A 25,062-nucleotide genomic window follows, 5' to 3' on the forward strand; every position below is an offset into this window, starting at 1 on the left:
CCCTTTGCAATCATAACAAGCCGGCTGAGATTTCCAAGTGAAGAATACTATAGAATTCCAATTGCTTGAGAGGAAGTGTGCACTGTGCACTTGCAACAGGAGCGTATGCAAAATATGCATGTTGTTAATAGCTGTTGATAGTATTCGTCGAATGTGACATGCTTGTCCTGCGTTATAGCATATAAAATACACATTCATGAGTCGTTCACCTTCATAATGACCGATTCAGAGGATGAAATTACTGATTTCGATGTGGATGTCAAAGTGAGGAAGCAATCCTCCGCAAAACGAAAGCAAAGATCGTAAGTGTTCGGAAACTGTGTCACCGCACGCTGCCGTACATGGACGCGATGTGGTCGACATTGATAATGATATATATTTATATTTGACAGAACCAGCAAATCCATGATAGAAATTCCAGAGACGATCAGTCTCAGCGGCGCACTAAAACGCGGGTTCAAACTGGGACCAAGTGACGTCTCCGAAGGCAGAAGTCTTTCCAACACATTAAGGGTGAACATATAATAAGAATGTGATTTCATTCAGTATATTGATGAATTTCATCACATTTTCATATGCAAGGACACCTTAAATACTCATAAGTGTTGCTTGACTTCAATTTCCTTTCCCGGGATGTCAGCCTATGCCATATTATCCTTTGATTCTATAGCCTCTGACTATACAGATAACCTTACCGGTAACTATAAATGGCCTTGTCGACTCATACATTCCAACAATTTCCAAAAACAAAATTGCAAGCAAAGCTATGTTATCATCATCGCGATTAACCATTAATGTTTCTGCGCATGAGATTTCTGCAGCAATATGAACTATATACCGGAACAATGGAAGCGATGCCCTGTCATCTTGTATTACTTCCTGGTATAATTATATACACCGATAAATATATCCTACGTCCTAATGCTCTAAGAAACGACATTGAGTAACATCAAACAGCACGGTAATAGATTTATACCGTACGTGTGTGGACGGTATGTGTCCTTTATGCCGAGTTTAGGCCAATCGATAAAAATGTTTTGAAGCTATTCGTTGGTAATTAGCGAACAGTCTGGAGACTGCAGTTCAGGTTCTCAAGTCGTATCGAGAGAGATCGCCGAATCTAGTGGGCAGTGAAAGCGTGGATCAGTGTTTCCAACTAGCATATTCTAATGCCAAATTTCATGAATTTAGCGATTTAAGATGCATTTACCTTGACTATTTTCGGCTTGGCATGAGGCACAGATTTGACATATTTTCGATATTAGCACATTGACTGATGTTTTTCTCGCAGACCAGTGCTGCCAAACTGACTTAGGCCTTGTGCGATAGCATATATATCCCGTAAGACGAGTGTAGCCTATAGTCTATGTAAAGGCGAGTCATGTACGAGACATTGCTTGGTGCTATCTATCGCATGCTGATACATATAGCCTAATCGCACTGGGGCGATGAGTCGAAAAGGGTTGGGAATCACTGAAATAGTGATTCGATTCCGAGTCGAGTACCAACTATTATAACGCTGCAACAGTAGCAATGACCTGAAACGTTGCTTTCTACGTTGCCACACAGGAAAAATGAGGCCAGCTATGTCATCCAAAATATTTTCGTATTTTGGGACTATAACTTTTTCGTCCCGCTTTGTGCCATTGTGAGCGTCAATCACTTATTGACGGGACATCGATATTTTTAGCTTCGTGCAACATGTTTTGCGCCATTGAGATTCGGCTAACCGAATTTTCGGAGACTCTAACGACGGAAATGAAGTGGTGAACTTATATCTTTCGTTAGTAAATATTACTCTAGGTGTGAAGGGGTCTATTTGCGTTACTAGAAAAATATCAGCACTATTTTCTCGATTCGAATCATTACAATTATTACTCGGATCGCCGTGCACCACTTTATAGTTATAGGTAGATAATTTGAAGTGTGAGAATATCTTTGAAGATAGTCGTGGGAGGCCGAGTAGCTAGCTTTGTATCCAATGTTATGTCGGAAGAATTTGTGATACGCCACGCCTGTTAATTTACTGCAATATTTTTGACGATTTGTTTTTGTAATATAAGTTGGTGTGCAATGTGCATGTTCGTATAGATTATAATCGCAATGCAGTTCTTATCATCCGACTCCACCAACAGATTGAGGGTTCACAGTCATACTCTAGATCGCGTAAGTGTACCGTGAAAATGATATTCTGATACCATGTGTCAATACGACTGCTCAAACACCTATATACCCTACTTGATTTGACTAAGCTATCGGTGTATTTCCAATAGCTTTTACAGCAATTGAATGGTGTATCGCTTTTATAAGCACGTAAAGCGGAATTATTGCGACCAATAGTTCTGTATGAACGTAATTGTGGTGTTTTGAAATGATGAGAATATTAATAAACTGATACTGCTTAGGGTTACCATACGTCCTATTTTAAGAGTATTTGTCCTCTATTTTGACCTTTTTGAAAGTGTCCTCGGAGGACGCCATAATGTCCTATTTTTTGAGATTTTGTCCTCTTTTTTGAGAATTTTGGTTAAATGTAGGGCAAAATTCGAATGAGATACAGTAAATCAGCACTGAAGTAACTCTCCGGCGGCTATTTCGGGAGCTGAGCCAGAAAATTGGCCCTTATTAAAATCTCATTCTTTATAATTTTAGTCAACCAACTGATGAAGTGGAAGAAAAACTGTATTTCGGGAAATGGGCCGTAAAGTTGACCTTTTTTTTAGTCAACCGACCACGAGGCACGAAGTGCAAAAGATTTACCATTTTCAGGATTTTCCTTCAGTATTGCAAGTCTGAAAATTTTGAAAATGTGTCCTCTTTTCATATTTCCAAAATATGGTAACCCTGCACTAACTGCTTGCATATAAGTCTATATTTAACCGATGTTATAATGCGATTGAAAATCTACGTAGACTTATACATATTACATACATATTTTTCTTAGAGAGAATTGAAGAGTTCAGTCAGCAATTTCGCAGGAAGTCTGCCCCGTGGCGTTTCTCTTCAAACCCCAGAAGATAACCCAATATCACCGCGATCCCCGGCCAAGTTTTTTTCCGTAAGAAGAAACAAAAAATCTGATGATTCGAGTGTGTTTTTTCCGAACTCCCCGCGAGCGAATACAGGTAAAAAAACACGTTTATATTCCGAGTCATCTTCTGGAGAATAATTTAAGTTATCGTTCTCAGCTCGAGGAAGGAAATCCAAATCGAGTGATTACTTTGACGATTCGGTCAGTATGCTAGAAGACGTTTTGGTAGAAAGCCAAGGCATTCGATCAGAAGGTAGGTTGGAAATGAGGATGAATAAAAGTCGTTAATAGAGTGTGTGTGTGTGTGACTGTTTATTCAACAGCGAAATTCAATAACATACATGACAGAAATGACTATAACAAGGACTGGCATTCCGATCACAGATTATAATTAACCTACGTAAACCGTAGGTTAGTTGGCTATCTATAATTCGATTGTTCGGAACCACGCCAATTTCAGACTTTGAGGGTGATTTCGGGGAGGGCGCAGTGTTCTGACCAGATTTTAATTTATATTTTCGGACTCATACATACTCGACAATAGCTTCCGATGAAGATCAGTGTTCGGGTCGCCCGCTATAGGATTAACCAAAGAATTCTTTGTGATTAACTATCTGGTATCCACATCGGTCAAGTGCCCGATGTAGCAGTATTTCGATGTTAATCTTTATTCGGCGGTCAGGTTGCGCCTATCAATTTGAAACCAAACATGTATTTTCAAGTCAACAAGTAGGCCAAGCTCGTCGAGCGAGATGCATGCTATGATGTATTTTTATAAGAGGAACGAATAACCATGATAATGGTTTTGTGAGGGCGTGAATCACTTACGCTGCGCTTGAGTTCACATCATGTTTGTTTTGTTTACAACTCGTATTGTGCCCAAGCGCTTGTCGGATTACGTATTACATTACTTTACAAACATTTATACTTCCTCGCCTGTCCGACATCTACTATATTATTCTGTAATAGTTACCATTTCACCAACTTCCCAATGTCGCAGTCACAGCAATAGAAAATAGGAGTGAACTTGCGTGAGAGCGCGACTGTTCGAGTTCGAGGCGTGATTGTAGTATTGCGAGAGATTTCCCAGGGAGATTTATAAGCATTAGGAGCGGAATAGCTGTCCTGTGGGACTCTGAAGGCGAAATATTTCAGATGGCATCCGATGAAATCATATTTTCCAATAATGTACCGCCAAAAGTACAGCGTGAGTATAAAGAAATCAGCAATTTGTAAATAATAGGTTTATGCGCCTGCTTAGAAGATGCAACACAATTTGTTGAGAATTCCTTATTTACTTATACAGAGAAGTGTTTCCCACGAACACCGATCGATCGTGTTTCTTATACTCGATCGATGGGGTTTGATTTCATGTTATCTGTAACATATATGGAAAAACATTGGATAACCTACACGAAACTCATATCTAATCACTGATCAGAGCCAATAGGGCATCGGTGTCTCTTGCACACCAAAGATTCTATACAGACTACACACAGGTGTGACGCCGAAAACCGTCATGGCACACCAAATATATTAGCCTACTCTAAATGTACCGGGATTCCAATCCGGGATCAGAGTCAGCAACGTGTAGGCTATGTTGAAGGTCATAGGGAGCACAGTTTACTGCCATATGCTCTTGATATGTAGTTGGTAGACCAGAAATAAACATAGTAAATAGTAAATATGTTCAAGTTTTGGAAATACTCCTTTAGTTAGACACCATATCTTATTCCGCTGAATATATCAGCATTTTCGGTATCTACTCAGTAGTACGACGCTGGTTGGGCTGTAAGCATAAATATAACTGTTGCTTTTATGAATGGTCACGAAGCTGTGGCCAAAAACGCTTGTCACAAAGACTTAGTGAAAGTTTCCTTAACGGATAAAATACTGCACAATCAACTAGCCAATCAAACTTATATCATTTTTAGAAGGGATCCGGGATACTATCGGTCGGAAGATGAAGGTTACATTGAAAAAAATGGTGAAATTGGAAAAATCACAAGGCGGACATGCGGAGTTTAGAGTATTGGTACGTCATATCACGGACAACTATTCATAATCCATCTATATTAGTTTGTGTCTCTAATGTCAGCTTGCAAAGGCTGTCTGTGCAGTGTGCATGTTTTGAAAAGTGCATCTCATAGTAGCCTATAATTTACCGTTAAAAGTGTAGAATATAGGCCCACGAGTGTTCGAGTATCACTCATTAATAGGGTGATTATTTTTTACCTAAAACAGAAGATTTTTACCTAAAAATCAAAATTTTGACATTTTTTTACTATTGAAAACTTTGTGACCAAATTTTGACCTAACGTATGCAAATTGGGTGCTTTTCCACATAATGTTAGAATTGTACTACTTATCTTCATCTCGGGTTGGAACTGTCTGTCCTTTTGAAGTAGTTTGGACTGAAAAAATCATTTTTTAACTCAAAAACCGACAAATTTTTACATGGAAAATCTTTATTTTAACAAAATCTGGCCCTGTAAAGAATTACAGTAGTTACATCACGCATTATGGTAGAAATGATTAAAATTTGTTGTAGTACAACGAAAGATACTTTCCTACATTCTCGAGTAGAAAGTGTCTGTCCTTACTAAGTAGCTTGTCAAGAATGGAGAAAGAACGTTCAACAGCATCAGTCGTTGGCGCAAAACACTGAAGTTGTGCGTACACTGCTGGTGACAAACCGTGTTGCTTCATTCTGAAAATGGTGTCTACATCACTATTTTTCATCATGCGATTCTTGATATAAGAACCATGCAATGCCCACGCAGTCTTGCTTCAGTTGAGATATTGCGCTACGTTGAGCATAACACCATGCCAACCTATTTGTTTCATTTAATGTTTTTGGTTCACTATGAGCAGGCAATGGGCCGTCTACAACGGTAGGCCTATAGAGTAGGCTGCAAGCTGTAAAATGTCAAAGGGTAAGTCCACCGACAGTGCAAAATCTACGAAACAAACGAAATGCAGGTTGCAAAAATTTTTTGAATTTGGAAACAATTTTGACATTTCAAATAAAATCGCCTTACTCATTATGAAATCATAACATTTGAATAATGTCGATTGTTGAAATAGGTAGGGCCTACCTTTTATGTGACCACAAAGAATTTAATGCTGGTGACGTCATATTTTGTGATACGATTGTTGATATACAATGTTCTTTCCAATTCTCTACTAGTTGCTGACGATTACCCCTGACGAGTGTCAGCCGAAAATATTCGGGTTCATTTCAATATGAATATACTATTTAATTGTACAAAGAATATAATGCTAGTTCTACGTCATATTATAGATAATTTTGAATTTTTTTGATCATACCTATTTCATTGCACTTTGCGACAATGCTGTGAGTTGATCACGGTTTCACAGATATGTCAATTCCAATAACGTACATAGCTTTGTTCTACATGTTAGTACGCTGCATTACGACCAATCAAGGTGAATTCTACGTTAGAAAATTGTATCAAAAGTATAATTCTTGTTGGTAAATTTATGGCAAGGAGTGTATAATTTCTGTGCTTGTAAAATCATCTCTCCCTAACCAACTCCAATCATTAGAAATAATACCTGATTCAGATTCGTATACTTGATTATTTGATCCACATAAGCTATAATTAAGCATAATAATAATAATAGGAAGTTGTTGAATTCTCATTAACATGCAATCGCGTCGTTTCGATTGATCCTTGCATGGTTTGATTTCCATATTGGCCGTCATTTCAGGAAGGGAAGGATGAGATATTTTTGCTCCTCATTGATTTGTTAATAGAGATTGTTTCGTGAAGTCGATTAGGTTATGTGCAGGAAAAAATGCCTGAGCGCTGCATATAGGTTGTCATGCAACTTGGTGCAGGATTGGCCAAGATGCTCTGATTTTATTATTCAAGTCCAGCTAAATAACCATCATTTATATCGTTCATGCTCCATGCTGCAGATTGAGAGATTTTTGTGCATGATTAGTGTTATGGCTTCGGCATACTCCATTGTCTAATTGTACCTATGTTTCCAAGCTTTATTTCAGAAAAATGAGAGTGATATTACAATATTCTTCACTGCATCAGCTTTGTAGCTGTTTCTGCCTTTTGCCGCCTATCAATGGTTTTAGTTTGAAAATGCAAGTAGTGTGAAGATTTAGTGTGCTGTAGTTCTTGCCTTGTGCGACCCACAATTGGATATGAACAAACGAATGAAAGTCAAATTATTGACAATTAAGAAAGAGTTTGTGTACTATCTAAAAATAGTAGGCTACATTGAGCATAAGCACTCTCTTTGTCCCAATTATACGAAATTTCATGTTGGTGACAACATATTTTGTGATACGATTGTTGATATACAATGCTCTTTCCAATTCTCTACTACTTGCTGACGATTACCCCTGACGAGTGTCAGCTGAAAATATGCGTGTTCATTTCAATATGAATATACTGCTCAATTAAAAATAGAACGTATATACGTCATGTCATGCAATTTACTATTAATGCGAAACTTAAGCTTGTATTACTAGGTCAAGTCTAGGCTTGATTGGTTTGATATACCTACTTGGAAAATGTCCAGAAATACTTGAAATTGAGGTACCGTACACTTATTTTCAACCAAGCACCACATATAAGTTTTCATTTATAGACCTACATATAAAATTGCGATCATATCAATTAGAAGATTGCTGGAATTCCATAACGACCAAAACCAGACCTCTGTGATATATTTAATAGAAAACTGTAACATTTAGAAATTCGTCGCGATTCACCAATGGGTAGAAATCCATTGGTTGGGAAGTGATGTAACAATTATATTTCAAATTTCAAGTTTTTTCGTTTCCCAAGTTTCATCATTGTGTAGGATTGTTTTTAAACTAGACCTCAATTATTATCAGGAATACGAAAAGCTTGATATTAATTCACATACTAATAATTTCAATCGTAGTTGCAATCTTGGTTAAATTCAAATCTGTTCTTATAATCTCACAGACCCTGACTCCTGACAGATGCTTGATATTGGGAATGAAGAGTCCGTTCAAGGTGGGTGTTCGTAACATTTTTTGATATACGCATTCCGCAACTACCGTATGCAGATGTATTTGTTGAGTTGCGTGCTTCATTTTTGTCCGATATTGACACAAGTTCATTATTTGCTGCGGGCAAATCGTTAAAGTGAAACTTATTTCATCCATTTATTATTTGTTTTCAGGTTGAAACAAATTTTCATTTTTTGGATATAAAGTCCATGGACAGCCCAACTGCTAACAGAGTAAGTATCTGAAAATATTTTACCTATAATTTCACCCCAGCACAACGTGATGGGACATTCATTTTCACTCAGGCTATATTAGGGCAGGGGTGATATTAGGGCAATTATTTTTCTCTGGGGGCCAAATGTGAAGCAGAGAATACATTTGCAGGCCGCAGGATTGTAATGACTCGAGTCGGGATTTTTTGGTGACTCGACTTGACTCGAGTCGTTTTCTCAAACGCGTAAAATGACTAGACTCGGCTCGAGTCAATTTTTGTATAGACATGACTCGAACCAAGTCATTTGACTCCGAGACATTTCATTGTAACTTCTAACTTCGAAGTAGTAAAGCTACCGCAATGTTGGTATTTCGTCTATCAGTCCTGATACTTGTAAAACAAGGCCAGAAACTGTTAAGACTGATGGCAATTATGATATCATGAATGCGAGCCATTCTATATCTCTCGAGCAGACTTGGAAAAAGTGGGTTGAACTCAAAACTGAACAGGGAACACAATGATTAGACTCCGACTCGAGTCACAACACCATGACTCGGACTCGACTTGCCGCAAATCAAAACTATGAAAGTGATATTGGCTTGGGACTCAGAACCTTGTGACTTGGTCACAACTCTGGCGGGTCTTGACAAAGGTTTAGATTATGTTCTGTGGCGTGCAGTTGTATTTCTAAATCGAAAGCAGTGAGTTACATCTTGCTAAGGCGATGCGCAACTAATATTAAGCTGCGTCCCTAGCTCTGTGTGGCTTGGCAAAATAGCCTTTGCTAGCTGGACCGCATCAACCTAGTGTATGTATTCAATGCATGATTTTGCTCACAATGCCCACTTAAATTATATACTTAAAACAGGGAGACGTGATCGGTACTCGCCATAAACTAAAAAGACCTGCTCCTGACTGAATTCAGTAAACAAATAAATCTTGTTGAAATGTCGGCCTTCAGCCGCATCTTTCATTGCCTGACATAACAACGTTTGTTAGTGACGATGGCTGCTGATCACGTACTCTGATTGTGTTATTTTACGAATTAGGAGTTTATAAACGTATGACGTAACAGTTTAAAGCACGAACCTGGGGCCGACAAACTAGAATTCAAAGGAAACGCACTTCTGGAGCAGTGTATAGTAGTTTTTGCCCACACATTGACATTAATAAATAGATTTAATATTCTAACTTCCTGTGAACTTTTCGCAGTATGCTCAGAATCAACGTGCTTTCTTTACCGTCCAATGAAATTTCTCGATTAATTTATGTTTTCATAAACAGTTTGGGCTGTGAACGAGGTATAATTTATTACCGGGCACTCGGACTCGTTATGATGTATTTTTGTGGTGCTTATGTCACCGGGTTTCACTTTCTTTGGAGTGAAGAATATCCCAAGGCTATGAGCAGCGATGATTATTTTCCTTCCGATACGTAGGCATTTTCAGACTGTCATTAAATGTACAATTTTCTGTATATAGGCCTGATAATCTGGCGTGCCAGAAATGTTGCTAGGTTGGATCGAATTATGTACCCATTCACATCTTGTGTGATGTATTCTTTAATTCGAATACCTTTATCGGTGTTGAGATAAGAATTTGCCAATTTATTAAACCTAATCAATTGGCAGACAAACATTGTGATTTGCTGTGTTTTTGATGTCAATAGTTGTTATTTGCTCTTCAAATTTTGCATATATATTGATATGAAGGGACTGTTGGAGGTACAAAACTTCAATATACAATTGAATAATATATTCAAATTGAAATCAACCCAAATATTTTCGACTGACACTCGTCAGGGGTAATCGTCAACAACTAGTAGAGAAAAAGAAATTTGTATCGTCATACCATCAATTACGACATCATGCGCACGAAATTTCGAATAATCGAGGCAAGCGGATTGCTCAAGCTCGATAAGCTACATATCTCAAAACGAAGATATTTTTCAATATTGATTTTATTCAATGATTTTTATAAATTTTTATTCATCTACGGAGTCTTGATTCTAGACTTCTTCTCCACGTGACTTGGCTGTCATTCCCCTTAGTCAGATCAAAAGCAAATATATTTATTTGAACATAAATTTTCCAAATTTTTTATTTTCTGTCGCTATCGTTTTTGATTTGCATAGTTCATCGTTTTCTAGTGTGATTAATCAATTATTCATTAATTCGTAAGAATGCATATTGGAATGCCATAACGCGTCTATATAGTAATGTGGCATCACAAAGGTCAGTGATTAATGAAAATTTACGGATCACCTACAGTTCCGAATGTGATTCAGGCACAGCGTTGTAATGACTCGACTTGAGTCACAATTTTTGTTGACTCGACTTCTCTCGAGTCACTTTCTTGAAAATGGAAATGACTCGACTTTAGTCTATTTGGCTATCGACTCGACTTACACTCGAGTCATTGCGCGTGACCCGACCAAGTCATATGACTCGACCAAGTCATATGACTCGAGACATGCTATATAACATTATTTAATTCTAGTGTATCACGACCTTTACTTGAAGTATAGACGGACAAAATTTTATCTGAATATACATGTTTAGAGTGGAAAAAACGAGTATATTATGAATGCGTAGCCTTCGATATCACCCAAGAGTATCACAGAAGAGAGTTGAACCCGCCTTAATCTCAATATTGAACACTAAACTCTATGATTTGGACTCAGGCCGTTGCTCTCTGACTTGGAATTGACTCGGTGGTGAAGTGAAAAGGACTTGACTTGAGTCAAAACTATAAAATTAAAATTGTGACTTGGTTAAAACCCTCGTATGGCACTAAATAACAATACCAAATGTTACCAAGTTCATAGTTTTCCTGGAAATAGCCAATGCATGACACTACCCGTTTATCCCTATCGCATTATAATCCAATTAAATTAAATATTTTGTGTTACTATTGTAGAGATATACAATGTTCTTTCCAATTCTCTACTAGTTGCTGACGATAATAACCCCAGACGAGTATCAGCTGAAAATTTTCAGGTTCATTTCAATATGAATATATTATTCAATTGTATCTTGAAGTTCTGCATCTCCAAAAATGTCTTGAATAAGATGTCTTAAGTATCTCGGCTTTAGTTGGAATTAACCTCACCGAATATATTTATCTTTCCAGCTGACTATTTCGATCAACAACGGGAAAATATTCTTTTTCCAAATGATTGGCTCCGACGACGCTGATCAAATCATCGGGCGGGTCGCGCTGTCGCTTCGCACGATATTTCCTGCGGTTCAGCTTTCGTAAGTTTATTTTTTTGTAGTCCACGTTGTAATCAGAAATATTAGGAATTGAGAAGGAAATTGATTTCACGTGCAATCAGCAAGTGTGTTATGTCTAGGGCTGGTCACAATGAACACTCGAATCTGAATCTAGTATTAATTGTGATGATTCGAGCTGATTAGGCCTAAGTGAGAGAACATTTTATTCGAGTGCTGAAATTATACGCCCTTGCCACGAAGAGGTAATTTATCAACAGTTATTATAGTTTCAATACTATTTTGTGAGGGCCTTGAAACCTCGATTTGTCGTCTCATAGCACACCAGACAATTGTTACAATGTACTAATCTATTAATCCAGTCACATTTGTGCAATGAAACAGGCATGGTCTAAAACGGGGGTCACCGACACGCGGCCCGCGAGATCATATTTTGCAGCCCCAGATTTTAGATTTCGGAAGAAAGCTAAGTAAATACTGAAATTGATTTCAGTTTCCAAATATTTTGGTTGTTATAAAAGCTATCCTCCTGTGCCTAACATCACTATACCTCACTAGCTGAACCGGCTTCTGAGATGGCAACAGCATTCCATCGAAGGAGAATCAGCCGGTATGAATGGCCAATGGCCATATTGCATTGACGGGCAAGGGTTCAGATACTGCCAATACTGAGACGCTTACAAAACGGCTTGAGGTTTCCCCACAAGATCAAACTTCAATAGGAGATAGTTTTTCAGCTAGTAACGTGTCTCGCTGTGCTCCAATATCTATTACGTAGTAGCTATATCATCAATAGGGCGATTTTTTTACCTAAAAAACAGAAGATTTTGTCGTTGTTAACAAACTTAATTTTGACAAATATTGACCTTGTGTATGTAAATTAGGTGTTTTCGCACATAATTTTAGAATTGTACTACTTGTTTTCATTTCTGGTTGGAACTGTCTGTCCTTACGGTGTAGTTTGGCCTGAAAAAACTTTCTTGACTTGAAAACTGACAAATCTCTACATGAAAAAACTTTATGTTAACGAAATCTGAACCTATGAAGAAATCCAGTAGTTACATCACGCGTTATGGTAGAATTAATTAAAATTTGTTGTAGTACAAGGACAGTTTTTTTTCCTACATTCTCGGGTAGAAAATGTCTGTCCTTACTAAGTAGCTTGCCAAGAATGGAGGAAGAACGTTCAACAGCAGCAGTTGTTGGCTGGAAGCACTGCAGTTGTGCGTACGTACACTTCTGGTGACAAACCGTGTTGCTTCATTCTGACAATGCTATCTATAACATCACAATTTTTCATCATGCGTTCATGATATAAGAACCTATGCCTACGTGGTCTTGCTTCAGTTCAGATATTGGAGTACGTTTAGCGTAACACCATGTCATCCTATTTGTTTCATTTGACCGACAATGGGCCTTTACACCGGTAGGCCTATAAAGTTGGCTACAAGATGTAAAATGTCAAACGAGAACTTCACCGTGCAGACATCTACGATACCAACGAAGTTCAGGCTGCAAAAAAATTTAACTTTGTAACAATTTTGACAAAATTTTGACTTTTTTGACGTGTCAAAAAAATCGCCTTAATACTGTTTGTTGTATTTGTATTTCTTTGATTATATATTACTTCTTTTGTGGTAACTATGACCGTCGCGCATGTTAGAGAGCACAGCGTTGTACTGCCGTAAAGTTTGAATAACGTGGCTGCTAAACTGTGTAGCCTGTTCAGTCTCGATATTGCATTCTTGTGGCCCACGGCCTCTACGAAATTTGAAAAGTGGACCGATACTCATTTTGAGTTGGCGACTCCTGGTCTAAAATATTCCAATAGTCTTTGTCGTGTAGAGCTGGCATCATTATTTTGTGGTTCCGGTAGCACAAAAGGTACATATTTGAAGTTTCACATCCTCCATGCTCATCTGACGTCAAAATGAGTGATGCTTGACTTGACTCGAAGCAAAATACTCTATTCTGAATCCACTCTGATACTTTTCTTAGCCCAAGCTAGCTATGTCTTTTCCCTCAACCTAGCCCCATCGAGTAAAATCTTTGTCATGGACAGGTCCAGATTATATGTTTAGTATCCTATTCAAATTCATATCTTATTTTATGAATGATAAATATGTACCCGCTCAACCCCATATCTTCTAATACATCTGTCTGTAATCCGAAGGACTCATCTAAGCTGTCAAGAAATTACTCATTCTAAGCTATGCAGTTTATTTGTTTATGAAGGAATGTGTCATCTCCAGCAACGCCGTTTAAGTTATTTCCTCGCCAATAGTTCATCTTCAGATCATCGTAATTGACTGTGAATCTGGAGTCGCATGTTTCTTGCTGAATGATATAAATTAGTTTGGATGAGACTGAATGTCTATTAGTGTTGTTATAAATTTTTGTTTTTTCAGATTTACGTGGCTGCTAGCTAAAATTGTTACGCTGGTAAAAAAACAGTTGCACACCAAATTTGGCTCAATTTCAACTAGTAGAAGTGAAGTTATTGGACTTTGAAAATTTTGATTTTTTTTTTCAAATTTCACTGGCCAACCCATGAAAATGTCCATTCGTGTTCAAAAACAATGCATAGCAAATTTGACTCAGTTCAAGCTCTGAAGCCTTAATTTTACTATTGCACAGTATAGTATCAATTTATAGTGTTTCAGCTCCTAATTACTTGAAATATTTGACGAGATGCTCGGAGGTACAGAACTTCAATATAATATTAAATAATATATTTAAATTAACCCGGAAATGCTCAATTGTATATTTATCATGTGCGAATTTGCGTGCTCAGGAAAATTGTGAAAGCGTCCTTGGAACCTCTGGACCGGCAGAAGGTCATTCAAGCCATGCTCAACCAGGCCGACTTGTCCGAATCGGGGCCCTGCGGTAATTTCTCCGAAATGTACCAATGTATGTGCAATCACATGGGCTTGCCAGTTCGCGAAGAAGTTGGCTGGGTAAGAAGAATATCTTTATCAGTAGGCTTAATTTTCTTTGAATTTGTTGTGTCAAATTGGTATTAATGATTAGTATATTGATATTGAAATGAACCCGAATATTTTCGGCTGACACTCGTCAGGGGTAATTGTCGACCGACAATATATGGGCTCATTTCAATATGAATATACTACTCAATTGTATATTGAAGTTCTGTACCTCCTAGAAGCTTTTCAAGTCGATGTTGCTTTGCTGATCTAAAGGACTTAAAATGATTGTTGAATTCAGGATGTGGACACGATATACTTGTCTCAGAATTGCAAGGAGCTGAATTTGAAAGATTTCGATCTTCCGGACCTCAAGTAACTTATAATTTTCATGATTTTATTGAGATTCTCGGAGACTAGTTATTGACAATTGCGAATGAATCAGCTGTTATCATTTTGGTCAAATATTTACCAAGTGCTTTCTGCGTGTATCCTGTTATAATAGATTATTGATAGCCCATGTATTATGGTGATGGATGACTGATGATTTTATTTTATGTGTGAAAACAGCAATATCACAGCACCACTTTTGTCATATTAAAGCACTTTTCCCTGTTCCCTGAAATCTCTAGATATGTTGTGTAACTTGCTAAGAACCTCAATGAGGGTGTTTGCTAGAACTTTGAATATTTTAATACAAGATCTGAAACCCTCTTGCCAATATTCCCCAGGCTGTAAAGATATCAATCTGCAATTCATAAAGATATGTTGGTAGTGCTAGGAATATCTATTCTACATATATTATAATAATGTACCTACACAATCTTTCTCTGTCTTATCGCATTATTGAGAACGAATGCTGGTCCTTTGCCTGTAATGACTTATGACTGGACCGACCATAGGCTGGTTTACTGGGTTCCAATTTATGACCTCTGCAACTATGTATCTGCAGAGACTACATGCCAATTATTGCTGTGCTGATGTACAACAGATGGTTCGAGGGCTTGACCATAAGAAACATGAAATTGGTAAGACCTTTTCCGTATGCAATTTCAGAGGCAGATGAGTTCAAGTAAATGCAAGGTGTTGATAGTCTTCAGCCGCGTTCAGTATGCCTTTGCAGTAAATTTATGTAATTACAAAGTTATAGCATGTGTGAATGTACGAATAATGATATTATTGTTTATGGGAATGACACGTGTTAAATTTGGAGTGATCACACTGTAATTCCCAACTATTGAACTATGCTAACAATAGGCGATAATATCGTAATTTATATTTATGCTTTGATGAATTTTAACGCAAGATTATTACTTTACTGAAAAAGGGCATCATTTTCTATCATCTTTTTCAGTCCAATGATGTGTTTGATGTCATATTGAAAGTTGTAAAAACTTCGGCCCATTTGAAGAGTCTTGTGCTCGACGGCGTTGGGCTCAAAGGGTGAGTTGCTCTGAAATGGTAGTTTAGTATGGTAGTAAATCGCTGTAGTCAAAAGTAAGCTATTTGTGACCATTTGTCATTTCACTCAGTCGCGACTGCAGTAAATTTCATATCTGATGGTGTCGGAAGTCTAAATCAACTGTCGGACCAGAGGTAGTCCGGGTCACCTTTTTAAATTTTCAAGACTGGCACTCAGACTTCTACAAACTACTGGTGTTCCAAAAGTCGCAACCATAACTGAAACTAGAACTACTCACTTTTCAGTATCCCCAACTAGAGCTACAACTACCAGTACTCAACAAACCGGTAGGTAGTTGACTGTCAACTAACTAGCTTGGTAGTTTGTATAATGCATGTACATACAAGTACATTGTACACTAGGGGTGTTCAAAGATGACTGTTTTTCTCAAATTGTACTGGCTACTTGATAAAATTGTTAGGTTACCTAATTGAAGCCTGCACACCAAATTTGGTTCCATTTCAGCCAGTAGCCGCCTTGCTACAGGAGAAGAAAGTTTTTATCTATTATACAAAAAGAAGTAAACAAAAATTTCAAAATTTTCTGTTCACCCCATGACAGGGTTAGGTGGCCTATAGAAACGATGTTCACCAAATCTGGCTCAATTTCAGCCAGTGGAAGCAGAGTTATTGCCGTCGAAAAATTTGGATTTGAATAAAATAGTATTTTCGGTGGGCACACTTATAATAAATAATTGAAGAATTGGTCACCGTAAATACTATTTTATTGAGAATCCAAATTTTTCGACGACGATAACTCCGCTTCCACTGGTTGGAATTGAACCAAATTTGGTATGTAGGCTTGAATTGAGTAACCTAACAATTGTATCAAGAAGCCAGCGCGATTTGAGAAAAAAAAGTCATTTTTAAAGAGCCCTAGTGCATATGCAAGCTATTCTGCATTTTTTTCAGAGAGACGGCCTTCCGCCTGTCGCAGGAACTCCTAGAGAACAAAGAAAGCCATGTCCAAAACTTGGATCTGAGCAATAACCCTTTGGAAGACCGCGCTATGATGCATCTCAGCGGATCCCTCCCCAGCCTCAGGCAAGGCGGAGGCTTGAGGGCGTTGAAATTTGACCGTTCAGGTGAATCTAATTTGCTTTGAACGTTAGTCTCAGTAGTAATGTTTTGGATTTTTCTGATAAGGGCCATGCAATGTTTGAAACTTGTTACTGACACCAATAAATGTTCGCAGGGTTAACAGCTAAAGGAGTCAGTGGTTTGTGTCAGGCTCTACGCTCAAGTCCCATCATCACAAGATCTTTGACCTCTTTGTCACTCTCCGATAACTCCATCAAGGGCGACGAGGCAGGCGTAAGTCATTTGGCTTGCATTGTAAATCAAATGCGATAGTTTTACGATTCCAGATTGGCACTGTCTCAATTTTCGGAAATATGCAATTTTCTACATGTAGCTTTGCGAGAATACATAATGTCAGTGTCAGAGCCGTTTGTACATGGTGCGAGTGTGTCTCTAGCTATCTTATATGCTGCGTGGGAACTGGATTGACTCGAATCTGGTATCAGTGAATGCTACTAGGATTTCCTTACATTTGAATTGAATACTTATCATCAGTCTAATGATTACTTCGCTTTCAGGGCCTGTACAGTTACCTTTCAACACCGAACAACCTCGAACACTTGGATATGTCTGGCACTGATTGCGCGGTGGAGATTGTAAGAATCGTTTTATTTGTGTACGCTTGGTAGGATTGTTCAAAAATGGTTTCTTCCTCTAATTTTACCGGGTGTTCGGTGAAATTGTTAGGTTGGCTAAAAAATGCCGCGCACCACATTTGACCCAATTCCAAGATATAGAAGTAAATCTGTAGAAGCTTGACAAAAATTAAAAACTTTTCAAATGTTACTGGCAACCCCATGAAATTGGCTCAATTCCAACCGCTAGAAGCGAAGTGTTCAAAATTTTGGATTTGAATTAGTAGTATGTAAAGTGGTCAGTGGTTGGTTCTATAATTAATATTTAAAGAGTTTCCCACTGTAACAAGCCTACCATTTTTTTTAAATGGAAAATTTTGTGCCATGATAACTTTGCTCCTAAATACCAAAAATTTCCTAACTCTAATCGCTCCGCTTCTGTATCTTGGAATTGAGCCGATTTTGGTGTGCAGCGTTTTCTTTTTTGCCAGCAGTTTAACGAATATCCTGTAAAATTTGAAGAAATAAGTTATTTTTGAACAACCCTAACGCTTATTCACTTTGATTCTAATGCATATTTTGCAGTATATCAGTGCAATGTCAAAAGGATGCTTGGAGAAGTTGAAGACCATAAACATATCAAGGAATTTCTTTTACGGAAAGTAAGTTCTCGCCAAAGGTCGACTATTGATTAATGCACCGTTTTCTCAATTTCCTTCCATTGATTGTGTTTTCTCTGCTGCAATCCCATCGTTTGCTCGATTTCTTGACTATTTTCCCTCTGAAATTGCAAAATATCTGCCGCACACTTTCACATTCTGTCACCCAGCATGTCTTTAGGCGTGGATATTTCTGAATTGAGCGTGACCGATGAAAATAATTTATTAATAATATTTGCACTATTAACTTATTATAATGACGCGGCATTGAAATGGAAATGGTCTGCTTAAAAGCGCTAAATTTACCAGTGGCCATCTGTTTTTTCGTGAAAAACCTTAAAAAGCGAACCGAGTGACGAAATCTTAGGATTTTTATTCCATCGGCCCACCTGGAAACAGACTTGGAGAACCAGAAAATTTTCAGCTTGATGTCTAATGGCATTTCACTCTAATTAGAAAATGAGAATTATTCAGTTGTCTAAGTCTGTCTAGGTGCAACTTTTCTAGTTTCTGGCCAAGCATAGCAATGTCTGTAAAGCTGTTCAAATATATTACCCAAAGTCTTGTAAGTACGCCTCAAGCTAGCTGCCATATCTTTCGAATTTCGCCCGAATATTTGGGGTTATCGGTGAAGGTGCTAGTACCAAAATCCGATAGCATTGGTCTGACTCTAATCTTGATCTCCCGATTCCATGATAATCACTTGTAGACTGTTGCATGGTGACTGTAATTCACTATCCGCTATTCCTTGTGCTTGCATTTCGCGTGCATTTTCTCTTGTAATCAAATCTATTTGGTCTTGCCACAATCAGGGGAATATCTGCACGGCCGCCCCATTATATCGAAGACGAATACACCGGCAACAGGTTGTCTGTTATTGCTTGCTGCATGCGCTTTTGGACTTTGAGTTTACCGCAATCGTTTGTTACACAGTCATGTTTTCTCATAGCAATGACTAATTTCTATTGGAAATGAGGTCATTCATTACAGATAGTGTTAAAATGACGAATCTGTTGTGTATGACGTAGATTTGTAGCCATGTGACTGATCATGTTGGGTCTGTTAGAGAAGCTTTTGCTGAACTGGTAGACTGGTACATGTATGAATTGTGTCGAAATACCTACTGCTAGTACGAAAAATATATGACGAGCTTCTTGGCGGTACAGGACTTCAATATTCAGTTGAACAGTATTTTCATGTTGAAATGATCCCGAATATTCTTGGCTGACACTCGTCAGGGGTAATCGTCAACAGCTAGAACAGAATTGGAAAAAACATTGTATAGCAAACGTCATATCACAAAGTATGACATCACCGACATGGAATTTCTAATAATCAGGGCCAAGAGAGCGCTTAAGCTCGATGCACTATTTTTAGATGGTACACAAACTCCTGTTGGCGCAGACTTTGTTGGCGGTGACGTCATATTTTGAGATACGATTGTTGCTTAAAAAAGTTCTTCCCAATTCTCTACCCGTTGCTGACGATTACCCCTGACAAGTGTCTGCCGAAAATATTCTGGTTCATTTCGATATGAATATGAATATCCTATTCAACGAAAAATATAATTGATTAACATTCGTAAACCTGAATATTTATGGGTGTCAGGGGCTAATCGTCAGCGGCTAGTGGAGATTTCAAAAAAAACTTTATATATCAACCATCATAAGACCAAGTATGACCTCACCAGCGTCAAAAATTGAAATGATTGAGAAGAATCTAGTGCTTAAGCTCAATTTTCTTACACTATTCAGATATCATTTGTGCAAAAACGCTGTGAAATACTATTTTATAATCTGTAGTTTTGGTATTATGTATAGCGTGTCAGCAATGTAGTTGCATTGAATGCTATTGTGTTTCTTATTATATGCAACACAATTATGCGCTAACAGCAACTTCATATTGTTGATTTATGCATTAAAACAATTTCGACTAGCCCTCGTCAGTAGCGAGCATCATTAATACAATGCATCAAATTTTAACCTTGGGAATTATTTTGTTTTGGTGAATTTTAAATCATCGTAACTTGAACAAACTAGGAAATGGTGCAATTCAGCACAGGCATTACCCAATCCAACAATAACTAATCGGCGCACGTTGATACCTAATTCGTTTGCCTCTGTATCCAATGCAGCAACTCTTCAAAAGCTCCAAACGGACAGAAGTAAATAGTATTCATATTGCTTTTGCCTGATTATATTTATGTTCTGGAAGTAATGCTATAGGATTCTGGATTTATGCTCAATGATGACCCAAGCTGCATTTTCCAGTAATGTTATCTTACGGTATTTGCAGTACGAGTATCGGAACCATTGGTAAATTCTTGTAGAGTGATGTGGAATATATGGTCATCTACTTGTATATTCCTAGTCGGAGTGTTCGTGAATGCTAATATGTACATGCATGATAGAATATCACAGTAATTGCTGTTTTTTCAGCAAAATTCCATGCATGGTTAGCCTTCCTGTGACCAGGCCTATTTCATTGGTACGATGTGCTACATTATCGAGTGTTGTCAAGCCAATTCGACAGTGGTGCTCGTGGATGCGCAACTGTAAATGTTATTTTTGTGTGCATGGGCTTGTGTTCTTTACGAGATATTTGTGAAATGATATCATGATGAAGCGTAGTTGCCAATCGGTGTAATAATAGATGTGTAGTGTGCTAAAGTACTGCGTTATTTTCATAGAAAGAACAAGGACAATGCGTTGCCTAATACATTCCAAGAGGTAAGATTTTCGTTAGTGGTGACGCTCTAGGTCTGCAATAGATTACATCATAATCCGTGTTTACATAAAGCCTTACTGAAACATGAGTTAGTAATCTACGGCATTATGTTGGTTAAGCGCACAGTTATGAATATCTTTCATCTCGGGAGATTATAATAACAGAGCAATGACATTTTTTGCAAATATAATCTTATTTGCCATAACCAGTAGATTTTGTTTTTGACTGATCAGTCCCCACTGCTAGTTTGTGCCAACTTCATTTCTTTTTAATGGAATGACGTGTACAGTCATAATCCAAATCACCCTTTCTCCCCAAGGACACATAGCAATACTATTCAAAAATAAGAGGAGTAACACTGAAAAACGTTACTGAACCACATATGCCTTCTAAGCATGTTAGAATTACTTACTGATAACCTTACTGGTAATCTCTTCACGGACTTTGAAATCTCGGAAGCAAGTTTTGAACGTTTCAGTTGTTATATGTCAAAAAGTAGAAATACATCAACATCATATTTCTATTCATTATATTATATACGCTTTGATCGATCACTTGAACAGTGATAACATCATTTGAATTTTTCCCTGCAGTATTTCAAGACCACGAAAGCACTCGCCGAGATCGATTTATCCGGAATGAAAGTATCCCACGAAGCTGTAAAGTAAGTATTTCGTGAGTGACCATCTGGTGATGCAGAAATGTCAGCTTTTCCAAATCAGATGAGAATTATAATTTTTTGGCTACACATTTTTCCGAATTAAATTAGAAGTGGAATTACTGAATTTGCAAAAGCCTGAAAATTGAACTGAATTCCGAATCAGGAAGAAGTTTATTTATCGTATTTAATTTATTTATCAATCAAATTAGCCGGTGCGCTTCGATTTCAGACAGCTCATGGATGGACTCCGACAGAATTTCACGGAGGGGTTAGAAGTCAGCGTGAATCTCAGTTGTGCAGAGGTAAGCATCATAGTTACCGTATGTAATAATGTTCTTAGGCTCAAGCTGGCTGTTTACTTCAAATTTTAAAATACGCATTATTTTATGTGTAGGAGACCTAATCTAAACTTTTCCTTTCTCAAATAGTTGCGGAGTCAAGGCGCTCAAGTTATTGGGGCGGTTGTGGGTCAATTGACTAACCTTGTGGCGTTGGACCTCACTGATAACGGACTCGATGCAGATTTAGCGAAGCTACTGCCATGGATTCAGGTAATTATTGATAGTCTGTTCGGTTTCACCGTCATGCAGGGCTGTATTGACTCGAGTCGCAATTCTTCGTTGACTCGAGTCATTTTCTGACATATGAAAAATGACCTGACACCAGTCAATTTGTGTATTGACTCGACTTGTGCACGAGTCATTGCGAATGACTCGACCAAGCCGTACGACTCGCGAAATTCAAGTGGTATATTTTGATAGCCTTTATCTATTATGAGGCCTTTCTCCTGTTAGATTAATCATCTTAACAGTGAGAAAAATTAGTATATTATGGACGCGAGGCATTCACTATCACCCAAGAGTTGTAAAAAAGCGGGTTAGACATGACTTGAAAATCGATACTGAATTGTGAACACCGTGATTTGTACTCGAACTTGACTGGAAAAACGTAATGCCCACTCAACCCAAAACGACATTCCATTATTCGAAATCCCACGGGCAAAAAGCAAGTAATTTAGCATAAAAAACTGTTCAGTAGCAGTAGTCTATAAACACGGTCACTTGAGTATGTAGTCCGAGTAGGTAAAACCTACTTGACCACTCCTAAAACGTAGTTATTTGTTATTGGCCATCTCTCGTGCAATTACTTTCTCACTCGGATAGTTTTTTGGGTAAACACCATGGCTTTTGTCGTGTAAATCCGCTAGATTCTAAATACAACCACAACCCCGATCCACATGCGCCAGTGGAATATAGTGCGGTAAAATATATTCGTATTGAGATAAACCTGACCATCCATGCCAGTGACGTCACATTTTGTGTTACGTTTGTTGATATACAATTTTCTTTTTCTACTAGTTGCTGGCGATTACCCTGACGAGTGTCAGCTGGAAATATCGGGGTTCATTTCGATATGTATATATTATTCAATTGTTTACTGTAATTCTGGACCTCCAAGCTTCTTCAGGTCCAGTAGAAAGATGTATATGATACCGAATGTATTTCTTTATGTTTAGCAAAGCAAGTCTCTTCGCGAGTTGAAGATCGGAAAAAACTTCAACGGCATCAAGCCAAAGCATATGCGTGCCGTCATGGACAGCATCGTGGAACTTGTCCAGGAAGAGGGATCGGTGGGTGAACTTCGCTTGTTTACATTACCGTAAATTGGGGATTTTCAAAAGTGACTGAAAAATCGCTGAACACCAAATTTGGATCCATTCCGGCCTGCAGAGCGAAGCTATTATAGTTTATAAAGTTAAATTGATTGGAAGAAAATAAATCCTTTTTTTGAAATTTTACTGTCAACCCCATGAATTTGTTAAGTTGCTGGCGTTCAAAATTTTGGAATTAAAATAATCGCATTTACGGTAGGTGGTTCTAAAATTAATAATTGAAGAATTTCCCAAATACATAATTCTTCAGCACATGATGTTTATGTAATATCTCGGTGTGTATTTCCTGTAATTTCCTTGCCAAAACGAAAACGAGGACTGGTCTCGCGGCGCTAGCAATGTGCAACATTTAAATTGCCTCAAACGTACGATGTTTTTGTCCGACAGTGTCTGGAGTCGTTGCATTTGAACGATTCGAAGTTGAAGGAATGGGCCACCATCATTCTCGGCTGTCTCGGTAGCAACACATCGCTGTCAACGCTTGACATAAGGTGGGTTGGTGTTGGTGAGACAGTAAATGGTAGCAGAGAGTTGCTTAAAATAGCAGACGGGGAAATTGATTGGTCGTGAAGTACACATTTTATATTTGCAATGTGAAGCGCACTGAAGCTACTGCAACATCATGTCCTCTGTATCATAGCCAGGGCCTCAAAGGGACCAGGATGTGTGTCCAACAAGTCACTGCTCAAAAGATTCTGTGTCCTAATGTAAAGGATATGCGGAAACTAGAAATTGCAAAGTTTATGTATCAGTTCCACTGCGGCCACTGCCCCGAATATTTCATGTTCTCATTCAAGTCGAAATACTGTCTGTGCAGCGAGCTGGACTGTATACAGCTCTCCTGTAGCATTGTCCGGAACACGAGAAATTGTATCATATTTAAAATGTAAAAGTCTGTCTAGCACTCGGGCATGTTCGTAATTCGATCCCTTTTTTCAGCGGTAACCTGATCGGCGATTCCGGGGCGCGCGTTCTCGCCAAAGCTCTTCAGATCAACTCCAAACTGAAAGTACTGCAGATCGACAGGAACCTAATTTCCGCGAACGGACTGCACGAGATCGCGTCGGCCTTGGAAAAGTAAGATATCTGACGGGTCTGTGGACATCGGGCTGTTTAAAAATAACTTTTTTTTTTAATAAAAAAATATGGAGTATTTACGGTGGAAAATTGTTTAATTATTTATTATAGAATTAGTCACATAGTATTATTAAATTCCAGAACTTTCTACTACATAACTTCGCTTCCTCCGGTTCGAATTGATCCACATTTTATATACATCGTTTTTCTAGAAAACCTAACGTTTAGTGAGGTAGAATTTGAAATTTTTATATTTTTATTTATCAAATCCTAAATTTTCTTATCTGATAGCAATGCTTTTACAGGTTTGAATTGAACCAATTTTGACGTACAGCGTCTTTTTAGGCAACCTAACACTTTTATGAAGTAGCCAGTAAAATTTAAAAAAATTTGAAAATCAACGTTTTTGGAACAACACTTGCGACAATTGAGCATGTGGGTTAAAGTTACATTTAGGGTCGGGTTAGCGTTTATATGAGGTAGGACTGATCAAAAATTACTTTTTCGTTCAAATTTTTCTTGATAAAATTGTTAGGCTGGCTAATAAAAACGTTGCACACCAATTTTGCTAAATTCCAACCTATAGAGGCATGGCTATATAAGAAAAAGGTTTCGAATTTACTTGAAAAAAACAAATAATAATTTTTAAAAATTGTGCTGGTTACGATGCACAACGAATTTAGTTCAATTCCAACCAGTAGAAGCGAAGTTTTTGTAGTA

General features: G+C 37.9%; 1 protein-coding gene across 7 annotated transcripts in view; it reads left to right on the plus strand.

Moving 5' to 3' along the window:
- The first annotated feature begins 73 nt into the window (after positions 1-73).
- The window catches only part of LOC145458130 (F-actin-uncapping protein LRRC16A-like), a 76,394-nt gene continuing 51,405 nt past the window's right edge, over positions 74-25,062 (plus strand). For 3 of the 7 annotated variants that reach the window (XM_080336468.1, XM_080336470.1, XM_080336473.1), the window contains exons 1-25: positions 74-302; positions 393-513; positions 2,945-3,125; positions 3,189-3,284; positions 4,966-5,066; positions 8,011-8,061; positions 8,231-8,290; positions 11,403-11,527; positions 14,298-14,463; positions 14,732-14,805; positions 15,383-15,458; positions 15,785-15,873; positions 16,804-16,976; positions 17,087-17,205; positions 17,490-17,567; positions 18,132-18,208; positions 19,018-19,071; positions 20,340-20,369; positions 20,895-20,934; positions 21,526-21,596; positions 21,823-21,895; positions 22,022-22,144; positions 23,110-23,223; positions 23,653-23,756; positions 24,205-24,342. In XM_080336468.1, coding sequence (XP_080192594.1) covers positions 217-302; positions 393-513; positions 2,945-3,125; positions 3,189-3,284; positions 4,966-5,066; positions 8,011-8,061; positions 8,231-8,290; positions 11,403-11,527; positions 14,298-14,463; positions 14,732-14,805; positions 15,383-15,458; positions 15,785-15,873; positions 16,804-16,976; positions 17,087-17,205; positions 17,490-17,567; positions 18,132-18,208; positions 19,018-19,071; positions 20,340-20,369; positions 20,895-20,934; positions 21,526-21,596; positions 21,823-21,895; positions 22,022-22,144; positions 23,110-23,223; positions 23,653-23,756; positions 24,205-24,342 — 2,420 coding nt within the window. In that variant the 5' untranslated portion in view covers positions 74-216. Of the gene's footprint in view, positions 303-392; positions 514-1,375; positions 2,167-2,944; positions 3,126-3,188; positions 3,285-3,498; positions 4,239-4,965; positions 5,067-8,010; positions 8,062-8,230; positions 8,291-11,402; positions 11,528-14,297; positions 14,464-14,731; positions 14,806-15,382; positions 15,459-15,784; positions 15,874-16,803; positions 16,977-17,086; positions 17,206-17,489; positions 17,568-18,131; positions 18,209-19,017; positions 19,072-20,339; positions 20,370-20,894; positions 20,935-21,525; positions 21,597-21,822; positions 21,896-22,021; positions 22,145-23,109; positions 23,224-23,652; positions 23,757-24,204; positions 24,343-25,062 lie in introns of those variants that run through there. The other 4 variants (XM_080336469.1, XM_080336472.1, XM_080336471.1 and 1 more) reach the window with 4 other exon arrangements.

Source organism: Botryllus schlosseri, chromosome 15, assembly GCF_051294905.1.
Source record: "Botryllus schlosseri isolate E-star chromosome 15, Bs_hap1, whole genome shotgun sequence".
Classification (NCBI taxonomy): Eukaryota; Metazoa; Chordata; class Ascidiacea; order Stolidobranchia; family Styelidae; genus Botryllus; species Botryllus schlosseri.